Consider the following 21,503-nt stretch of genomic DNA (forward strand, 5'->3'; position numbering starts at 1 on the left):
CCAGAGAGCAGATGTATAGATGGCATAAGCCTGAGGCCATTCACCAGTCGGATGTTTTTATCTTGGCTAACAATAGTAATAGGAGTTAAAATAGTGTGTCTTTGTTTCTGTAGTGCCTGGAGAGTTGCTGTTATAAAAAATCAGAGGGATGATATTAATACAGTCATTTTAAGAGCAAATATTAATTTGGGGTTTTCTGGAGTGATATGAAAAGATAACCAGGAAATTCCAAAATTCCTTTAAAAGATCATTGGAAAAGGAAAATATAATATTTTAAATAATAAAAAGTGTACTTGAACTATTGAAAAATTATTTTTTGTTTAAAAATTTTCACTAATAAACTGCTTATAACTATTGCCACATGAAAACTAGAGACATGCTTAGCTCTGTCTGCAGAAAACTCTGTGTTAATTTAGGTGACAAGTTCAAAGTTTAAGCAAACATAAATTGCTTAGTCAGAACAGAAGAATGGAACATGAATAACAACGCTTGAATTCCCTGACAGACAGATGTAATATTTAAAAAAAATATGCAAGAGAATCATTGCTGGATTGTTTCTTTGCCAGTGTCATTTTGAGAATGCTTGTCCAAAAAGAAATCTTTTATATTTAGTTTTAAAGGCAGTAGGGCTTGGGTTTGACCTGCTTTTGATAGTGTTACATTAATAGTGCTGAAATGTGGGGATGCTATTTTATTTATACAACGTGGAAAAAACAAGTGTCATTTTTACCTGTATGCTTTAAAAATGTCATTAAAACATAATTACTTTGCCGCTGCAGGGAAAATATCTTAAGCTAACACACTTTATTTCGATGGAAATGTCACTAGTTAGGAATCAAACCTCCTTGCAAAACTTTGGATACTGAATTAAATATACAACTAGGAGACGCTTGAGAACACTGTTTGTTTTGAAATGCCTTGATTTTTATCTTGGGATCGGTTTGCAGAATTTAGGGAAAGGATCTTTCTTACATATAAGATGTGTGTTTAAAGACATGAATCTTATGTTTGTACTTCTGAAATATTTTGCCTCTTTAAGCGTATTTCATAATGCAGGTCGCTTTCTTCTCCTCAAATCTCGCCATAGGCTGAAAAGGTCTTTTGCTGTAATGAAGCCCCAGTTACTGATGTAGTGTTTGTTTATTGCCATTTTACTATCATGTCTCAGTGATTCCCGTGTTTCTTTTTTTGGCTTCATCCTGTTTTCCGTGCCCTGTTGGTGTGCCTACTGTATGACAGTATCTGGTCATATAACCAGGACATTGTAGAGGACTCTGGGCTCCAAGTCATGCACAGGTGAACAGCAAATTAACCATGGAATTGCAAGCGGAGAGCGGAGGACTTGCAGCACTGAGCTGTGACTCAGGAGCGCTGGATTGTGTCCCTCCGTGAGAGGCAGACAGGACTACCATAATACATGCTTGTAGGGGACAGGCTACATCCTGAGATAACTTGTGCACAGGCAGACTGAAGTGCTCTCCAGAGTCCCTAATGAAATCATCTGGGTCCCCTATGACTCAGAAAAATCCTCCTGCTTTCAATAATGGCATCGACAGACTGGTTCTGGTGAATCTTATTGCAGGGGGTTATTCAAGATATTTCTGCCTCCAGCTGCCTGCTCAGCCCTTCTACACAAGGTCACTCTTGCTGTAGCAGGGCTACAGAAATGTGTGTTGCAGTTCCCAACTGGTGCAAACCATCTTCCTTCACCCACTGCAATACCCAGAGCATGACATGACTTTGCTTCTGCTGTCCCTGGTCTGTCATGGACTAGAGCGCTGGAATCAGGAAGACCTTTAAATAGCTGTAATTATTTATTTCAGGGCAAATGAATCACAGCCCAAAGCTGCATGATCAGGAGTTTTTGGTGGATGAGGACCATTTGGCTGGTTGTTTTTCACTGAGCTTTTAAAGTATTTGACATTGCAATTTTATGTTCCCTTAATATAATTTTTCCATGAATTGTGTACACACATACATGCACAATATGTGCGTGCGTGACTAGACAAACTCGATTATGTGAAATCTTGGTTCTTAAGAATTAAAACCACAAACGGGATGTATTTGGAACTGAATTGGTCCTTACTGGCTCTTTCAGTTTTGAACTGATCTGTGAAGCAGAATGGTTTTTTTTTTTTCTGTACTTTGAGGCTTTTTAATTCAGACATTTAATCTTTGGTGTTTTTTCTGCCTGGTGGTTTCATCTTGCCTTTTTGTGGCTTTCTTTGATTATTCCTTTGTGTCCTAGTTTTCCTTAGAAGTTAAAAATGTATTATTTGTTTTAATTTGATTATGTTATTCCTTTATGTTTTTCAGTGCTAGTTGTCACCAGTTCCAAATAGTCATAAAGTGACTGTTAATGCAGTTCAAGATGGAATTTTGCTGAGCTAACTGTGGATTTTTGGTAGCATGTAGTCAATTTGTGTCCGAAACATAAAACTTACAAGGGGTCCAAGTAGCTTCTGGAAAGTTACCTCTGTTAAGATGTATGTAGCTATGACTTAGAAGCTAGGCCTTTGCTTCAGAGCATTGTGTGCTCATCTCGTTTTTTAATTAAATGTCAGGATCTCAGTTGTGAAGATCAAAATGATTCCTTCTTTCAAGTTCCGTCAGGAAGGAGGCAGAGCGTTTGTTTTTGTTTTCTCTCTTGATGAGATAAGGTTCCCTTTTCATCTAAATGTTAAGACTTTTCATCCCTGACTTTGAAGACACAAATAAAAAGCAGTGGATGAAACGATTCAGATGTAAAGAGATTTTTGATCAGGCGGTTGTTGAAATCATGGGGGGGGCAGGGGGGATAGTTGCACTTTAGAATATTGTATACATGATCTACTGAGGTGGGGGATTTTTTAAGACTGATGCGATCACGTATATCAAAGATGGTATTTTCTTAACAGCTAAAACTTTAAGTAAGAACCATGTTTAGAAACATCTCAGCCCATCAAATCCACTTGCTAAAGTATAATCAAGTTTGTGAGCTCTTCAGCAGCAAGTCTCTCAATGGGAACGGGCAAACCCTGGTTTCTGCTTTGTGTGCTTCCCATAAGAGGATGCCCGGTAATCCCAGTATCTCTGGCAAGCTTAGAGGTCAAAGAGGAGGAGGATTTCGGGGAGGAGAAGAGGGGACAGCAACTCTGCCACTTTCCTTTAGACCTAAGCATCTGTTGCTATGGAAACCCCGGAGCCTGATGCTGGAGCAACAGGAATCGTCACCCTCTGTCCCGATGCAGCCGTGCTGGGAGCGGCTGGACACCCGCGGCCAACTCCCCCGCTGCCTACCTGAGCACATGCCCATTTCCTCCTCCGGGCGCCTTAATTAGCGGCCGCGGTTCTCCGGGCGGAACGAGCGTGGCCCGGCGCCCCGGCGCAAGGGCCGCTCAAAGGCGGCGGCGGGCGCTCCCCGGGCGCGGTACCGGCCCGGCCTCGGCCTCGGCCCCGGCCCCGGCCCCGGCCCCGGCCCCGGCCCCGGCCCAACCCGGCCCGGCCGCCCCCGGCGCCGGGACTGCGCTTGTTTATCCCCGGCCGGTGCTGCCGGGAGCCACTTCGGGCGGATTTCCACAGAGGGGCGCTGAAGCACGTTTTAATGCAGCAAAAATGAATTCATACAAAAATAGTAAGAGACACAATTTACAGGATTCTTTTAAAAAGCGACAACAACCACCTTCAAAAACCCGCAACCCTCCCCCTCCGCCCCGGCCCTGGGGAGGCGGAGGAAGGAGGAGGACGGGGTGGAGGGGACGGGAACCGGGCACTCGCCCGCCTGCCGCGGCAGAGCCGTGCCCGCGGCCGGCTGGGGCAGGGCAGGGCAGCGGAGAGGTTCGCCCTCCCTCCCCTTGCCCCTTCCCCGGGGCCGAGCCGCTCCGGGCACACCGGCCTCCCGGCGCCCCTCCAGCTGCCGGTCCCGCCTCCCTCCTCCCCGCCTCGCTTTCCCCTCCCCACCTCTCTTTCTCTCTCACGGCTAGCGATCAGGTGTCTGTTGCTCTTTTTTTTTTTTTTTTTAAGTTGTTTCCCCGGGAAAAAAAAAGAAAAAAAAAATTAGGAAGAAGAAAAAGAAGGTGCCGAAAAAGAGATGATTGTAGAAGAGCCCTCCCTCCCCAGAAGAGCAACGTGCTTTGAATGAGGCTTCCCAGCCTCTTCCACTCCGTCTCACACACTCTGTCACTCTGCCTCTCGCTTGTGCACACTGTTGGTATGCGACCTCGGAGGCGACTGCTCCGCCACCTCTGCCTGGGGAGCCGCTGACAGCCAGCGACTGAGCCAGCCCCCCTTCCATTTTTTTTTTTCCCCTGCTTTTGCAAACACACACGCACACCCCCAAAGCACATTTAATGCTGATCCACTCAGGCGCCATTATCGGGGGTACGTCTTCGTGGAGTGTTTTGGTTCTTTTTTTTTTCTTCTTCTTTTTTTTTTTTTTTTCCCTTCCCAACACTGGATGGTGCAGCATTCCCGGGGCCTGTGGTGTTACGGCTCGACTGCGTTTTATTATTTATTTATCTATCTTCTCTCCTCTCCCCCCCATCACTCCCCCTCTCCCTGCTCTCTCGATCCCCCCGCTTCTCTCCGGGTGCCGGTGCAGAGGACCGGGGAGCAGGATCCCTCGCTCTCCCTTCCACTGATGTGGGACTGAGCCTCGCCGGCGTGTAGCATGCTGTAGCCAAAAAAGAAGAGAGGAGGGGGAGAGGAAAAAAAAAAAAAAGAAAGAGAGAGAGGGAGAAGCGTCTCTCTTTCCCTCCCTCCCCCTCGTTTCCCGCGGATTGACTTCATGGCTTCACTGTACCAGCGGTTCAGCGGGAAGATCAACACCTCCCGCTCTTTCCCCGTTCCCCCCGAAGCAAGTCACCTCCTGGGCGCCCAGAGCAGCGAAGAGGACGGCGCTGCCGGCAAGACCTCGCGTCCATTGCAACAGGAAAGCGGCCGGCCCCGCTTCCAGTACCAGCCGCGAAGTGACTGCGAGGAGGAGGATGTAAGCGCCGGTGTCGTTCGGGTTGGGTTGGGTTGGGTTTTGGGTGTCCTCCCCTCCGCCCCCCCGTCCTGCCGGATGCCTGTGTGCCCCTCCTGGCCGGCGGCGATTTCTTGCGGTTTGTCCGCTCTTGCAAGCGGGTCTTTGCGCTCCTCTTCTTCCCCCGAAGTGCGGGGGATGGTACGGGACGGAACCCGCACGGATCCCCGTTACCTGGCTCCTTGCGCGGCTCTCCGCTGCCGCGGAGCAGGGTTAGGGGCGCGGGGTCAGCACGTTTGGAAACGGCAAGTGCAAGCTCTTGGCCGTCTCCCCCCAAGCGAGGCGACAAGGCTTCCTTCCCCCCCCCCCCCCTTTTTTTTTTCAATTGTTATCCCATGTTTTACCCTCTAACACTCCCCCGGGGCAGAAGTCTTCACCTTGTCCCTCCCTCCTTGCTTTCCCGTCAGCCTTCCCCCAACCTGGCAGCGGGGAAACTTTTTAACCCCTGAGTGGCCGTTTCTGGGGCTCTCTCTCATCCCTCCCCGCCGCCCCCGGGCGAGCCCCCGCAGGGAAGGCGCAAACTTCGGCCGCGCACCTTCCGCTCCCGCGCTGCCTCCGAGAGTAGCGACTTCAAAGGGTGCATCTGCATATCGCCTTAGTAACGAGTGACTCATCCAGGCCGCCGGCTCGCTGCTGTGCCTGATGGAGTTAAACTAGCTTGGGTCGATCGCGCCTAGTTCTTTCGGGGGGGAAAAAGGGGGATTTAGAAAGCGGGAAGACGGAGAATGGTCAAAGATCAAACCGGGTGCCTCCCCGTCGCTGGTGTAGCCTGGGTGATGTTAGGTTTGCAGAGAGATTTGAGGGTGTTTTGCCTCTGTGGAAGCACACACAAGGGGAAGCAAATGGCTGCAGTTGGGAATAATGTTTGTGTCTGTTAAAAATACTTCTTGCCCAGGTCGGAAGCGTTAGCTTTGCGGCAGGGTTCAGCTCTGGCTCTGGGAGCCTTCCCAGGAAAGGCACCGCTTCAAGCTGAGACAGCAGTTCTGCCTCACTCAGAGGAGAGAGTTGTGTTCGCAGGGAAACTTCCTCGGGCTGTCTTTTAATTCCCCATCCCTTTTCCCGTCCCTTCGTAAAAACTTTCGCGGTCGGTAGAGCAAGTGCACTTTTGCCAGCGATGTGGCAAATCGGCCTAAACCTCCCCGAGGTGACTGCCAGGCTGATAGCCCCGGGGACCAGCGGTGACAGGAGCCTGAATCAACTCTTCCCTCTGACCCGCTCAGCGGCAAAGATCTTGGCGCTGCTGCTCCTTGGCCCCGGCCAACTGCGGGAGGTGACCCGTCCCCGTGCCCGGTCGCCCACACCCACCCGTGACCCTTCCCCGGCCTGGCTGGGGACACGGGGTCCTGCCCATCGACGTGCTGGGCTCTAGGTGTCGCTGCGAGCCAGCGGAGTGCCGCCGTCGGGCTGGGCTCAGGCACATTTTCCTCATTATTTGACTGTTTTAATTTCGCTTTCCTGGATTTGGAGACGGCAGATGTCTGGAGCCGCTTCTCTGATCACCAGAAGCGCTGAGCCGGGAAGTAAAGGACGCAGTTTAGCATGTGCGAGTGATTTGTGCTGACAGGCTGCAAAATAATAAGAATAATATTAAACTACTAAAAGGAGAGGGTTTTTTTCTTTTTTTTCTTTTTTTCTTTTTTTCTTTTTTCTTTTTTTCTTTTTTTCCTGTTTTTCTTTTTTCTTTTTTCCTTTTTTCTTTTTTCTTTTTCTTTTTCTTTTCTTTTTTTTTCTCTTCTCCCCTCAGGGTTTGTGTGTGGATGCAGGGCATTGTTGTGCGGTGCTGTCTGTAGAGGGAAAGGTGCCTGCCTAGGTGTCTCCCGCAATTAAGTGCAAAAAGCATGGCCAGAAACAGGGATTTGGGGTGACTTCTAAACATACGTGGGCACCTCGTGTGAATTATTTTTAAAGGGGGCAACGTGTCTGAGAAAGTTCAGTGGACCGGGTCGGGCAGTTCAAAGGTGCTCCCGTCCAACGGAGACTGGGCGGGCTGTGCTGGGTGTCTCTGGTGGAGGGTCGCTCAGGTCGGAAGGATGAAGAAGCCAGTGGAAATGGCCTTTAAAGCGTGTGTTGCAGGAAGAAGGGGGCCTGCCCGCGAGGGGAGTGGAGGCAGCGGGCAGGGACGGGCGAGAAGGGGGGCGGAAGCGGCGGAGCTGTCCGCCGCGCTGAACCGCCCGGAGCGGGGACCGGCGGAGCTGTCTGCGGTGCTGAACCCCCCCTGTCCCGGGGTCGGCGGAGCTGTCCGCCGTGCTGAACCGCCCGGAGCGGGGGCCGGCGGAGCTGTCCGCCGTGCTGAACGCCGCCGGTCCCGGGGCCGGCGGAGCTGTCTGCGGTGCTGAACTCTCCCGGGACCGGCTCCGAGGTGAGCCGACGGCGGCTTCTTGCCCTTGGCCGTGGCGAGATTTCTCTCCCGCCCCCGGCGGCAGCAGGCAGGCTCGCCCAGGACAAGCGAACGCAGCGCTGGTGTGAAATCCCCGAGGCAAAGGGAAAAATGAGGCAGGCAGCAGGCGAGGACTATGGCAGAAGTGCAAGGAGGGCGGTCTGTTTGTGCAGGGTGCCAGGAGCATGTGCTGTTGCTTATCATGGGGAAGGGCTTAATGAGACGGCATTAGAAACTCCTTTCTAAGGTGATTAGACTTCTGATATTTGTTTTACACAAACACCATAGCAGGACATTCACGTTGCTTTTCATCCTTCAACATCGATCTAGTAGGAAAAGCCAGAGCTTAAAAATATAGAACAAAGTTTTTTTGCCTGGTCATATTTGGAAATACCAAAACAAACCTGAGAATGAGACTGTTCTGTTCCTAACTTTGTCATGTGATTAATAACCGGGAGAGAACTGAGATTTTTTTATAGGTTACTGATGATGACTTCCATATTGAAATATGTGTCCTGCATTCAGTACTATATTTTTAAGCACCAGTACAGACCTCAATGCAATACAAAACAGAGAGAAAGACAGGATCTTGCCTTTGAAGGTCACAGTATTGTTAGTAAGCATTTTGTCCACTGGAAGTACTACTGGTGGAAAAATACTAGACGGATCCTATCTGAAGCTAAAGAGGAAGCAGTAACTTTGTAATAAACAAAATTTAAAACAAAGACAATCGTGATTTAATATGACAACTGCTCAATTCACTTTACAGCCACCATTAAGATGGACTTGAGAACATTGTTTTCATAATATGAAAGTATAGAAATGCAGAAACCAACATACTTTAGTATTTTAACGAGTTTTTGTGATGTTTCAAATCATGGTAGGTATATAAGAAAATACATCTAGTAGACCTAACTTGTGAACAAAACCTGGGTTAAATATTGCAAATTTTTCATGTTAATTATTAGCCTGATGAGACAATCATGTTATTTATGGGAGGAGTAATGAGGAACCTAGGTCCTGTATAAATGACCCCAGAAAACCACTTCCCAGTTGGCTTTGTGACAGTATTGATACTGAAGTTAGTTATCACAACAGCTGTAAACAAAATTCTGATGACATTTTTGCTTTGTTATAGGATTACTTTTTCACTACATTCATTTAAATATGAGGAAATATCTGTGAAGACTCTTAGTAAAATCTAGTCTGGTGGTATAGCAGATTATGAAGAATTTTGGTAACATAATTCTCCTTTTTAGATTGATGAGGTTAATGCTTTCCATATTGTACTGTGGAAGGGATTTTCTCCTAGATGTTGACTTGAGAATTTTTTCCCATAAAATAGAGCTTTTTCATTTTTTCCAAGCTTTTTCTTCTTTGGCATCACAGTGATTAATGAGTTTAATTTTTGCAGGCAACTGCCAGGAGGTGCTGAGTAAGATGTATCATGCTGATTGTGTATAACCCTGCTCCTTTTAATTACTGGGATGATAACAATGCATTAATCAGGTGCATAGGAGATTCAGCACTTTTCTGTAACACAGAATATTGATCTATGTTATAAGGCACTGACTATAAAATGATGATCACAGAAGTCCTTTTTAAATTAAATTTTGTATGATAAGTTATGTGTTAAAAATATTGAACCCTCCATTGAAACATCATAAAACTTTTCTATATAAAGAGCCATATGCTGCATTCTTACAGGTTCATTACTTAGCCAGAATTCCTATTGGCTTTAATGGGAAACTTAACCATATAAAACCAGCCAGACTCAAAGTACAAAAGCTTTCATTACTGTGAATATTCTTTCCATAACTGAATTCTGAATATTTCTTTCTTTCCTGCATTTGGTTAAAAAGACATTTGACCATATATTCTATTTTACTAGTTTTGCAATTGATTATTCAGACTGATTTACATTTTGAGAAGTTTTTCATTCAGATATAAATAATGATAATTTTGAAATGCTTCAGTAAAACTGTGTTTCCTGCTTGAATAAATTAAGGATTAAGTAAATCAAATATGATTTGTTAATAGAGTGAATCTGAGAAAGTGAGAATCAAAGTCATTAGTGTAAAAAATTGTAATTTGGTATGTCAGACTTGCTGTTGCATGTAATTGAAAGTGTTAATTTTCAGTTCATTATTTGCCTAATGGGAAGAAGTATTGCCTCCTAGAAATGTGTGTCAAGGACAGTGTTTCAGAAAGGTTGAGGCCTGAGCTGCAGCCAACAGGCATTTCAGAAGTGGTGTGGTCTTTTCCCAAAAAGATGAGTGATTTGATTTTATAGAAGGGTTTGTAGGACTGCAGGATTCATAACATTACTGTAAGATACAGTAATTTGAATTGTAACCAGAACTCTATCTACAGATCTGAACTGCTGTGTTTATTGACAGAAACTGCTGTTTAAGTCTGTAAGAGTCTCTTTTTCTGCCTCTTCTTGGTGAGTTCTTGGATGCTGAACTCAGTTGTCCTACAGCCATTAAGATGTAGAGGGCCGGGACTAGTTCTTTCAATGGAAATAGTTAGGCCCTATTGACATTTTGTAAGCTCACCTTTTGAAATTAATAAAAATTACAGCTTACTTCCTTCAAAAGAAATAGTTATAAACCTCATAAAAATAATGAGTTTTATTTGCATGGAAGCCCATCATGTATTTTGTGATTACTGACTAATGGACACTCTGATCTGGAGGTGATACATTTTTTATACTTTACTTTGTAGCTGTATTTAGAATTAAACCACCTTGTGGTATTTGCTGTCAGTTTAAAATCAGCCTCTGTTTCTGCAATCTTTACTAGCCGTGATGATGATGCATGCACTAAAAAAAATCTGCCAGAGAGAATGTATTTTTAAGTATTCAGGAATAACTGTGTGAAGAGGCTGAATCATCTCTGTAGTAGTAGTGAACTGTGCAATAAGTTGGGATACCTCATGTAGAGTACTCTGCTTACATTATTTCTCTTGAGCTAGTAGCTAATACCTCAAGTGCAGAAAGAAGACACTGAGCCCAGGGTCAGAGCAGCTTGTGTTGTTTTCCAAGGGGCTTTCAAAGACATAGGGAATGGGAAAAAAATATGTGCTGCTCTCCATTCCTCTGTATATTTTTGTTTCAGAAAAGGCCAGAAAGAAGACAGTTCTTAGGTTGTCCATCACAGCTTTGAAAATGCTCTTTGGGAGTCAGAAGATTTTGTCCCTTGGAATGAAAACCTTTACATTAATCTGGGCTAATATATTTATGCTTGTGATGGTCCAGAAAAATCTCCCATTAAAGTTCATTAACTGCAAGTTGATTTTACTGGGATTTTTGCCTGATGTGCTGGATGATTCCCAGCATGTTGCCGTGATGTAAGTGCATTTTCATCCTGTGACCAAGGGGTGGCAGCGTGTCTTGATTACACTGTTCCTATAGAGTGCTTGAATTTCATTGCTTTCATAATAAAGCACCGACCAACCACTTGTGTACTCATATCTACACGTGAGGGTTATATTCAATTCCTTATTGCTTTCTCTAGGTTTGCTTGACTTGATGACAGTTTTGTAACTCTCTTTTTCAGTATCAGGAAGAAATATTTGTTTTCAAAGCTCATCAAAAAATGGTTCAACAACAGTTTTAAATGGTCCCATATTCAAGCATGGGGGAAGGAAGGGAGAAACAAATCTTTCTTCCAAGGGAACATTTTTCTCTTTTCTCCCAAAGGAAAACAAAAAAACAGTCTTTTCCCAAAAGCCTCTTGCACTCGTACTGGGTTGTGATACAGTGTAAATTTTCAAAAGTACACACAGATAATTTAGGTTTGTGAATTCAGGGATTTTTGAAAAGAGATTTGTGGTCAAATCCAAAAATATGTATTGGAATCTATTTACTAGTTAGGTGCATAAATACGTGTTTTGGATCAGGTTCTTACTCACTTAGGTGCCTTTGAAAATGGTATCTGTATTCATTAAATTGCAGGTGTTTGGTAATGATGAGATTCAGCATGGGTGAGTTAACTGAGTTAAAAAGTATTTTGAGTCTGTGCATTAGTCTATATGAAGAGATCTAGTGTGCCATAGTTGTTACTACCAATATGTAAAAATGAGAGTAAGACATGGGCATTGGGCATGTGTATGTTTTGCAGCACAGAGCAGTGTAGAAGGGAACAGAAGGAGAGTGTAGTGGTACAATCCACTAAGGTGTTTTGAAGGGTGAATGGGCTGTGTAGTGGAAACACAAGACCTTCACAACTTTTCCACCTGTACAGTGTTTGGGAACCTTCAATTCCCACATTCAACCAGAGTTTTAGTTACTTCTCAGGTTTTAAGCACCTTCATTTAGAGATCTTTCGTACGTTGTTTTATTAAAATAGCACTTGAAAGTCTTCCCAAAGATTACTGCAAAGATTAACGCAGTTTTTAAACCTCAGGGAACTTGTAATGTGGAGCCAGGGAATGTGGAAGAGAGGGGTCTGATACTCATCCACATTGCAAGCGGTAAGTTTAAGCAAAGCTAATGGAGTGTGTGAGGTAATGTGAAAAAGGCTGATATTGTGAATCTCTGCTGCTGAAATCTTACCAATTTCCACTGAGCATATTTTTAATTGCTTATCACTTGCATAGTGTAAATTTTTTTCCTTTAAACAAGGTGCTTGTTAGCAGAGCTCTGCTATTACATAAATTCTTCCATGAGTTGCTGTCTCTGTGCCTTTTAAAGCTGCATTTAACATTATTATCTTCACTTTGCAGGTGGAAAATTGGAGGCTGAGTTGACACATTGTCTCATAGACAGTGCATCTCAGCTCTACGGCAGTGATGGTTTGCTGTGGCTCAGCCCTGTGAGCTATTGCAATTTCTGGTTCTGGGCCGCAGGGGCTTTAAGACTAAAAATTATTCTAGTTATCACCAAGGATATTCTTACAGGTGTAAAACTAATTGTGAAGTCCAACACATGTAAGTCTTTGCTATATCTAGCACTCATTAGTGACAGCTTTCATGTGACATTTCAAATGTCTCATGTTTTCCTCTAGCTGTTCAAGGGTTTGGAGCTTGCTTTGTGAGAAGGGAGATTTAAAGCATCCAAAAGGATGGATAGGAGTATCTTAATACTTTCATTATATAATATTTTGGGTGGTGGTGGTTTGTTTTTTTTTTTTTCTTTTTCTTTTCTGCATTTGTCAATAGCATCTGCTCCAGCATTTCAAGTAGATTTCACTCTAGGCAGACCTCAAAAGCAAATGTAAATTTCTCCCCAGGCTTGCTATCTTGGATGTACAGAACTACATGAAATGGAAAAGCAGCAGTGGGAAATGCCTAGTAACCTCAGCTCTAGTTATACCACAGTCATTAATTTTAAAGTGTTTATGACGAAAGTATGGATGTATTCCTTATTTTCCATTAAAATGAGCTCCAACTCTCTGTAAAAGAAAGTAGCTGTGGTATTTTGGTCAGAGGAGAAATGAAACCCATAGAGGCTGAGCAATTACAGATGTTACTGTAGTCTCCAAGCTGTAGATCTGAAGGCACTTGGTGAGCAGAGCCAGCAGCAGATTTACACAGGATCCCTGTGCCTGCTGCTTTCCTCCGATTCTGGCAGAGGCAGAGGGAGAATAATGTCCAGCATCTGGGCAGCAGCAGGAGGCTTGTTACAGCCTGTTGTCCCTTCTCAAGGGTATAAGCAGTGGTTTGCAGGGCCCAGTTATGTAGAGTTTGTGTCTGTGAAGATGAACTCAAGTGTCCTGCAGTGCCTTTTGCTAAGGTGGACTAAAGAAGACTTGTATTTATAAGGCCATCCTTTGGCAAAAGAAAAAGTAGGAACTGCTGGCAGTAGCAAACCAGACATTTAGGCTTGTGCCAGGGTCATAGAAAAGCAATCTGGTGGCAGCTGCTGCTGCTGCTGGCAGGTAGGGTGGTATGGTAGGTGGCTCTGGGGTGGATGGCTCTTCCCATTTGCTCCCAAGACCTCCCAGTACCTTAAGACCAGTAGAGGCTGAAAGCACAGCTCAGCTCTTCCTCTCTCCATTTCCCTAGACCTACCTCATGGGAGAAAACCTCAGTTTTGTTTGCCCTGCCGGGAAGCCATGAGTCAGTTCTTCCTCCCTATCTAACAGGTGGCTGCTGGCAACCTTATCTCTCTCTGCCCTGGCACCTAAAGATGGATCTCCCAGCAAAAACCTCAGATGGCTCCTCTCCAGCCGCTTCACAGTGACATGCCCTCTGGCATTGCAAAATGCAAGTTTCAGCTGCTGCTTGTCTCCCCTGCTCTCCTCTCAGGACAGGCAGGTTGGGTTATCTCGTATTCCAGAGGAACACAAGGAGCCTTGAGCAGAGAGGAAAGAGGATGTTGGGATCTGCTTTAAATAGTGCTTGACCTCTTGCATAAGAGACTGATTGTTCTAAGATAAGTTTATTGCATACACAGCTCTGAGATTTGCACAGATTGCTCATGGGATTATGTTTCATGTGACTGTAGAATCCTATCTTTATTTGTTTGTCATTTATTGCTAAATCCCTCCTCATGTTTCTGGATAATCTATATTAAATATGGTTTGTCTTTGTTTTTGTTTTTCCTATTTCCTTTAGGTGCCAGAAAAGAAAGGTAGTATTTAAAAGACCAAACATCTATTACATTGTTGATAGGGAAGCTGTAGAAATCAACAACAATGTTACCATAGAGACATAAATGGTTTATAGTGAACCAAAGATTTCCACTTTTACTAGTCTTCCTGCTAGGCATACTGAATGTAAGCACTTGATTGATACAGTTCCTCTGTCTGTTCTATATTAACTTTTTTTTTTTTAATTTGGGTGTTTGTAATCCCAGATGCAAGAGGAGGCACCTGGAGAAAACACTAAAGGTATTATAGTGCTTCACAATGGTGTCTCTAATAAAGTGGGTGCTGTTGAAGCAGCTTCTTTGTTCTATTGTGAACTGCAGCACAAACAACGCTTGTCAAAACACATACAGTGATTCACTGCAAACAAGAATAATTAATAAAGACTGATGTAGCCAAGGTTTAGGATCACAGTAACCCGATCTATTGTACTTGTCTTGTTTATACTCTCTGTGTTTGAGTTCTGTGTGCTTGGAAGAGGCTTCTTCAAGGAGTGGGTAATTCTCACTGATTTCTGGGCACATTTCTATACCTTCTGTTTGAGGTGGCATGGATCTGTGGTAGAGCATTGGAGTGACCTTTAGGGAAGTCTTGCCATTCCTGGGTCTGCCGCTGACCTGCTGCATGACCTTCAGGTGGTTATTTATCCCTGTGGGGCAGGACCTGCATCTGTTGGATACCATAAAGGAATCATGGCTGTGACTTCATTTGTGCCTTTACTGTGGTGGTGCAGAATTAAATAATTTCTGCTTTTGGCCTAAAGCTTTGGGCTAAAAAGAACCCATAGAAACATGAGATTATTAATAATTAGCAGTGTGGTCATTAATTCTGACAGTGGCAACATTTGTGGGAGCATTGCTAATAACGAAAACAGGGCTGATTGTGCTTGGTTATGGTGGGCTAAAGGTCTCTCTCATTACAATGTTTCACAGGCAGTGCCAGGAGCTGATAATCACTATAATGCACATTTTTCTTTTAGCTAAGAAAAGCTAATAAGCATCTGTAGTTTTGAAAATGTCAGATTGAGCCAAAGTGCATGCAATTAGATAAGGATAATGTAGCAGATAATAAGAAGATACATGATGCTGGATGAGCAGTTATCAGACTATTGTGCTTTGGCTGCTAAAGTGCTATGTGTCATATAAAAGAAAGTGGTTGTTGGTTGAAGGAAAACATGCCACAAGTTGTCAGAGACGGAAATGTGAGCTAATGTGGTAAAGTGACAAGGTTAGTCCTGGGGGAGTATAAACATGCATGTCAGGCTCTTGATAGATGGAAGGGTTGTCTGGGTTAAAAGTCATGTACTTGGGAAGGTGGGAAAGGCCACTGAGAAAAAAAAAGGAAGCAAATGTGGAAAGGAAGATGGGCAGAATGGAGTTATTTGTGGTCGCTGTCTCTAAGGTTTCTTTTTTTCCCGTTTTCAAAGACTCTCTGTCTTGTGTGTGTGATGTCTGGGCTCTTCTGCCTGCTTTAGTGTGTTACAACCTTTCTGAGTCAACTTCTTTGCCCAAAAGAAGATACAGCAGTGATGCACTGATTAAGAGGCTGGATGTGAATTTTCAAGCAGTGTCCTCAGTTTAATTTGCCACTGGGGGAAAGAATGAGGCAGACTCCAAAAGCAAGAGAAAACAGCAAGAGGATGAAAACCAGACAAGGGACAATGAAAGAAGAAAGAGGAAAGCTGTGATACACAGAGCTGGATGCCAGCTTTTATACTGGAAGCCAAGGAATTTTGCTTCTAAACTATTTTTTGCTATAGGGCAAAATATTTCTTGTGGCTGAGACAGAATATTCCACATTTGCCCTTTCCTCCTACTTACCCTAATCCAGGAACTAGCTCTGGGCAGGAGGGCAGGTTCTCGCTAGTCTGGGAGAAGAGGATTTTTTGTCTCCTATTTTTTCCTGAAATGTCTTTCTCATCCTTATCCCACCTCTCTTGAAGTGTTCTGATGTCCCCAGAGAGGAGAGGTTGGAAGCCATTTCTCCCATATTTTGGTTCTATGATAAATTTTACCAGTGTTTTTTCTCTTTAGAATGCACCGAGTATTTCATATCTTTATAAAATACCTGACAGAAAAGCTGGTTGTGTATAGTTCTCATCCTCTCCTCTTCCATAATGTCTTTAGGAAGATATTCTATAAATACTTAATTAGTGACCAATTATGTAGTATTACAGCTGCAATCTCAGAAAAAAAAAATTATTGTCCTTATGAAATGTTTGCATTGTGGATAACAAATTCAAGGTATATTTTGACACTTATAAAACATTGTCCCTTTCCATTTCAATTTACACCAGAATATGTCCCTTTTTGGTGTAACTTCAGCCTAGATTAACAGTGTTTGTATTACAGGGTTGTACAGAAGCATGTGTTTGATGCACGTGTTTGGAGAGGTCTCAAGGAGAATCTCCTTATATCCTCAGGCCTTCACTTACAGATGGGAGCTGAGAGTTTCCCATGGTATCACCATCCAATGCAGTCTGCATTTCCGCGTTGTGTGACATGATTGCAGTTATGTGGCTTTTCAGGCTGAGTCTTCATCTTTCCTGACCCTTCACCATTATGCGTGGCTGCTCAGCTAGCAGGTCTGTAACTGAAAAGCACATTTTCTAGACCCCTTTCTTCCTGCATTCAGTCATTCTGGGAGACTCTTGTCCAGGTCTATCAATGTGGGTTTTCAAGAGTGGAGTTCATGGTATGGGCTTGGATCAGGTTTCTGGTAAGAAAGCTTTCAGAAAACATCACTGAAACATTCAATGTCTGTGAGCATTTAAGCTCAGGATGGATTGAAATTCTATTCCTATGAATGTTCAGGGAAGGTCACTTGGCATATTCCCAGGATGCAAATTCAGAGCATGAGTAAACATGGCCAAAAGGATTACTTTTGTGGTTGATTTTTTTTGGTTTTGTTTTTACAGTTCACTCAATAACAAATTGTACGCTTGTCAATAAGCTGTTCTTCTCCAGGCATTGGGCAAGCTTCATATTAGAGGAGAGAGAGAAGGGAGAAAGTCAGCTGTCTTCTCTCACGCTGGGTCATGAGGGAACACTGTCTCTTACAGGTACAAGGATGTTCATAGCAACTGTGCAGCTCTGTGGTGGCTGTCTCCTCTTTGGATGAGCTAGAAAGAAGTGCCTCATGGCACTAGAGAGAGGTGAAGGTTAAGAGCAAGGTTAAAGCCAGTTTAATCCCACTCTTTAGATCTGCTTGTGAAATCCCTCAAATTACAACCATGTTCCTTCACTGTTTCTTCCTGTCTGTGCTAAGCTGAAGCTCTTCTGGAATTGGGCTTTTGGCAGATAGCACAATGCTATTGGGCTGGAAAGATACGTGAGAATGCCACAGTCAGCTTTTTAACTGTGCAATTTAGTATAAAATGTAGGGAGCAGCAGTGTGAATCAGAGGATTGAATTTGCTCTAAAAGTCCCACAAAAGGCTTCTCTTTTGCTAAAGACAGATTGTGCCAGTCCAACCTGAAAAACTGTAATTTAATTTGAAAGCACCGTTCTGCATTCCTTTCACCTGATCTCGATTGGTGACGAGCCATAAAATTTCTCTGTGGTCCACTGGAGTTCAATAGATGAGAATTTCCTAACTTCATAAAATGATTAAAAGCACTCCAAATGCATATTATTAGCAAGGCTTCTGTGAGACAACTCAATCAGCAGGCTTCAGGTGCTTTTATGAAAGGTGAGCATTGTTTGAATGGCAAGTTGCTGAGATAGGTATTAATTGAGGGGAAGATTAATAAAATGCAAGGCTTTATGCTTAATGTAACTTAAAGAACAAATGATAGTGCACGCGTGTGACAGAGGTTTTTCCGGTTTGCCACAATGCTGTGTAGATGAATTGTACAAGCATCAATGTCTCTAGCAGTGATAAGTGAGATCCGTGTGGCTCATTTTGGCAGCAGCCCACTCCTGTGTTTTCTTTAACCCAGTGCCTTGGACAGCACTGGAAAGCAGAAAGAAGTAGATGGGTTTTATGTGTCATGCCTGTATCTCATCTAGAAAACTCATCTCCTCCAGCATGCTGTATCATAAACCAAAAGCTGAATCCACTTTCATCAAATGTTTGTGAGTGATGAACCATTTCAGGACCGTTCTGTTCTGTTCAAGGCATTTCTACGAACAGAAGAAGAATATTGATTGACTCATTGCAAAATACACGTTGGGCATTAGGGACTGCCTTTCCCCTCTCCCTTTCCCTGCTTTCATACAAGCTGGCTGTGACTTTCCGAACAGACAAGATAATGTGACTATTTCTATTTTATTTTTCTGTTACATTTGTTTTCATGAATGCCAGGCAGAGGCTTGTTAAGGGGTGAATGGGCAACCAGATTTCTGGAAACTGAGCCTCTTACCATCAGTTTGGGTACCCCAAATTTCTAAGATTGGGTGAAGAAATCTGGTGGCTGCTTTTAGTCAAATGGGTTATTTGAGAGTTTGTCTATTGACATTGTTAAACTTTCTGATGAAAACTTAGGATAAACATCTGTCATAGTTAGTGCTTACTTCTCTTTTCTTCCGCTGGAGCTCAGAGCATTCCAGCAAGTACAGCACCACAATCTGTTCTTTACTTCACAGTGATGTAATCTTCAGAGTTCCTAAATATAAATTCATGTGCTTGCTAAGAGGCAAAGAGGCTTTTTATACTTAATCGGTCTTCTTAACAAACCAGGAGATTAGAATTTTCTATGTCTTGGTCTTTCTGCTTTGCTGGTAATGGTGGAAATGGAGAATCTGTCCATCCTCAGGATATCTATCTAGAAGAAAGTTTCACTGTCAGACCCAGGTATTCCCAGCATTTTTCTTGGTCAGCTTCAACAATCACTGCTTCTTATTTATTCAGGTCAATGGGCCCTTCTCCAGGGGACAGTAAAGTGTTTTAGATGAAGGATATTGTTGGAATATTAATAGATGGCTGTAATCTGGCCATAAATTGGTTTAGGCTGGAAATTATAAGATTTCTAAGAACTTGAGCATTGAAGTACTGGAAGACCCTACCAGTAAGAGTGGGCAAAGATAAAAGTTGTATCTGGCTTTAAGATGGATCTCAAGAACTCTATTTTTATGGGATTATATACCTGCCCTTGGAAGCAGAGAAACCACAGGGTCCCCTTTTACAAGTAAATCCACTGAAATTTTGCATGCAGCCAGTTAAGAGCTCTCTTCCTCCAGCTAGGTAACAGGAACTTCAGTTGTAATTACGCAGGCTAAACATCTTCTATAAGAATCTCCTGAAGGGGTAAAGGTTATTACGCTTAGTGTTTGTAAAAAAAAAAAAAGTAGTAAAATGGGTTGTACAGGGCTGAATCCATCCTTTGAAAATATTTTTAAGGTTGTTCAGTCAGGTTTATTCAAGAGTCCCTGGATTGGTGCATTTTAAACAAATTGTGTCAGGTGCGCCAGGTATATGATATTTCTCTGAGGATTTCTAGCTACCTCCCCTGTAGGCCGAACACTTTTCCATTTCAAGAGGCAAGATGTTAAGAGGTCTGTCACTATAAGGGCAGCAGCATCTACTTGCCTTTTAGTTGCTGATCGTTTGTATGGGCAAATCTAATTCAGAGCAGTTCTTCCTTTATTGTTGTAGAATTGTATGTTCTTGTTTTGCCAAAGTGCTTTGCTCTAGCTTTTCTACACAGAGTCCCAGAGTCCTTTACAGACTGTACCTTTGCCTATCTCAGTAACAAAGACAGAATGCAAAGGAAAGCCTATGGCTGAGAAGCCTTTGGAAGAAGGTTTGTTTTGTGTTCTAGGACCACTATAGTGTAATCTGAATGGAAATTATCTCCAGATTATGTGAATTGCAGGTTTGGGTATCTAAAGAGAATTTTGTATCTCAATATATCCAAATGATCTAGAAAACTAGCTCAGTGTGAACAACCTTACTGGATATTTCCCTTTTTTAATATAAGTGGTCCCCAGGCTACAAGAGCAGTGCTGTTTGTGTGACAGAATTGCTCAGTTGGAAGCACCCAAGTCCATCAGTGTCTCTCTGTGAACCAGAAATAGGCAAAACAAGAGTTCCCTTCATCTAGGAACACACCAGGTGCCCTTCAATGGCTCATTGCCTTATGTGGGTTCAGAGTGGGTTTAACGTGCATTGGAAGGTTTGAGTCCATTATAAAACACCAATTATTTTAGAAACTCTGCCTGGAGGAGGAGAAACTGCCCATTTGCTACATGATGCTTTAGCAGCTGTGACATTCATCTAATCTGGGTTTGGTTCTCAGCCTTGCTCAAGACCCCATCTCCCAGAGTGAGCTCTTAGCTGTTGCTGCGGGCTCGCAAGGGCTGTCCTCTCTCTTGTCCTTTCTGGACACAGGTGAGATGGGTGACTTGGAAAGGAAACTGAGGGAAAGCGAGCATGGCTGTGCAGTGGTGGGAAGAGCTCTGAGATGTAGGGCTCTGATCCTCAGCAGCTGGTGGGTGTAAAAAAATGTCCAAGAAGGGGTACCACACATGCCAGGCAATTCCTGTTAGCTTCTTCCTCTCAGTACCCCATATGCTGATTTTTCAAGCTCACAGTGGGCTCAAACTGTTGACAATGTAGGAATGGCAGTGCCTGACTTGTAAGCAGCCCTGTCCTTTATTGCATCTGCCCTGAGCAGTTTTGAAAATTTGACCTACAGCACAGACTTGTTTAAAACTAATGCAGCCACTTCTTCAAATAAAGCGATGAGAGGCATACGTGTGAAGATATTTAACGTAGCAAGACTACTCTAAGGCAGCAAATTTGTTACCAATTATTCCAACATTGGCAGAGGAGAAGGGCCCTCTCCCTTTTTGGACCATGCAGGAGGGGAACAGCAGAAGTGGTGCCTCCTGAAATGGGTGCTGAGGGAGAGGTGGTGATGCTATATCAGTGTGGTTAGAGGCAGGGGATGCAGATGAAAGCTTCTCACAAGTGTGAAGAAGTGGTTTGGGTGCACAGGACAGCAGGTATGTTGATGTGGTGGGAATTGCTAAAGTAATCTCCAGTTATCTCATCCCAGCAGCAGAGGGAAAGCATGCTGCACATGAGCAGTAAGTCAGCAAACACCATGGCTGTAGCACGTGACTGGGAGTTAGAGAGCTGGCTTCTGTTCCTCTATGCCATTTAATTTTTCAGGAGCTTTTAAATCCCTGTGTGGTATTGGGCAGATTTTCCAGAAGATTTTGGTTATGCAATAAAAGCCATCTGATATTGTTTCTACACTGCTGTTAAGATGAAGCGTTCTTCTTATATCCTATAATCTTACTCGTGCTTTCTATTCTTGATGGTTTTTCTAAGCCCTGGGCTAAAAGGCATTGTGATAGAAATGATTCACCCAACCAAACATCCAAACTGTGAAGCACTAAAACTCCAGCCTTTTTTTCTACTTCTCAAGACAGCAAAGATCAAGCGGTAGAGCTTATACTGCATGAAAATGCTAATATATGTTGAACACTCAGGATTTTCATGGTTATTTGAGCTGGAATTTCACATGCCACCAAACACACAGTTGATCTAAATCAGTGCCTCCCCAGGGCCACGTCTGCCCAAG

The 21,503-nt window shown here is 43.6% G+C and overlaps 1 protein-coding gene across 1 annotated transcript in view; it reads left to right on the forward strand.

Annotated features, from left to right (window-relative positions):
* The first annotated feature begins 4,765 nt into the window (after positions 1–4,765).
* DPP6 (dipeptidyl peptidase like 6) overlaps positions 4,766–21,503 on the forward strand; it is a 429,771-nt gene continuing 413,033 nt past the window's right edge. Inside the window, exon 1 of the mRNA XM_075495503.1 lies at positions 4,766–4,966. Within this exon, the coding sequence (XP_075351618.1) occupies positions 4,766–4,966 (201 nt within the window). The remainder of the gene's footprint in view (positions 4,967–21,503) is intronic.

Source organism: Mycteria americana, chromosome 2 (genome assembly GCF_035582795.1).
Source record: "Mycteria americana isolate JAX WOST 10 ecotype Jacksonville Zoo and Gardens chromosome 2, USCA_MyAme_1.0, whole genome shotgun sequence".
NCBI lineage: Eukaryota > Metazoa > Chordata > Aves > Ciconiiformes > Ciconiidae > Mycteria > Mycteria americana.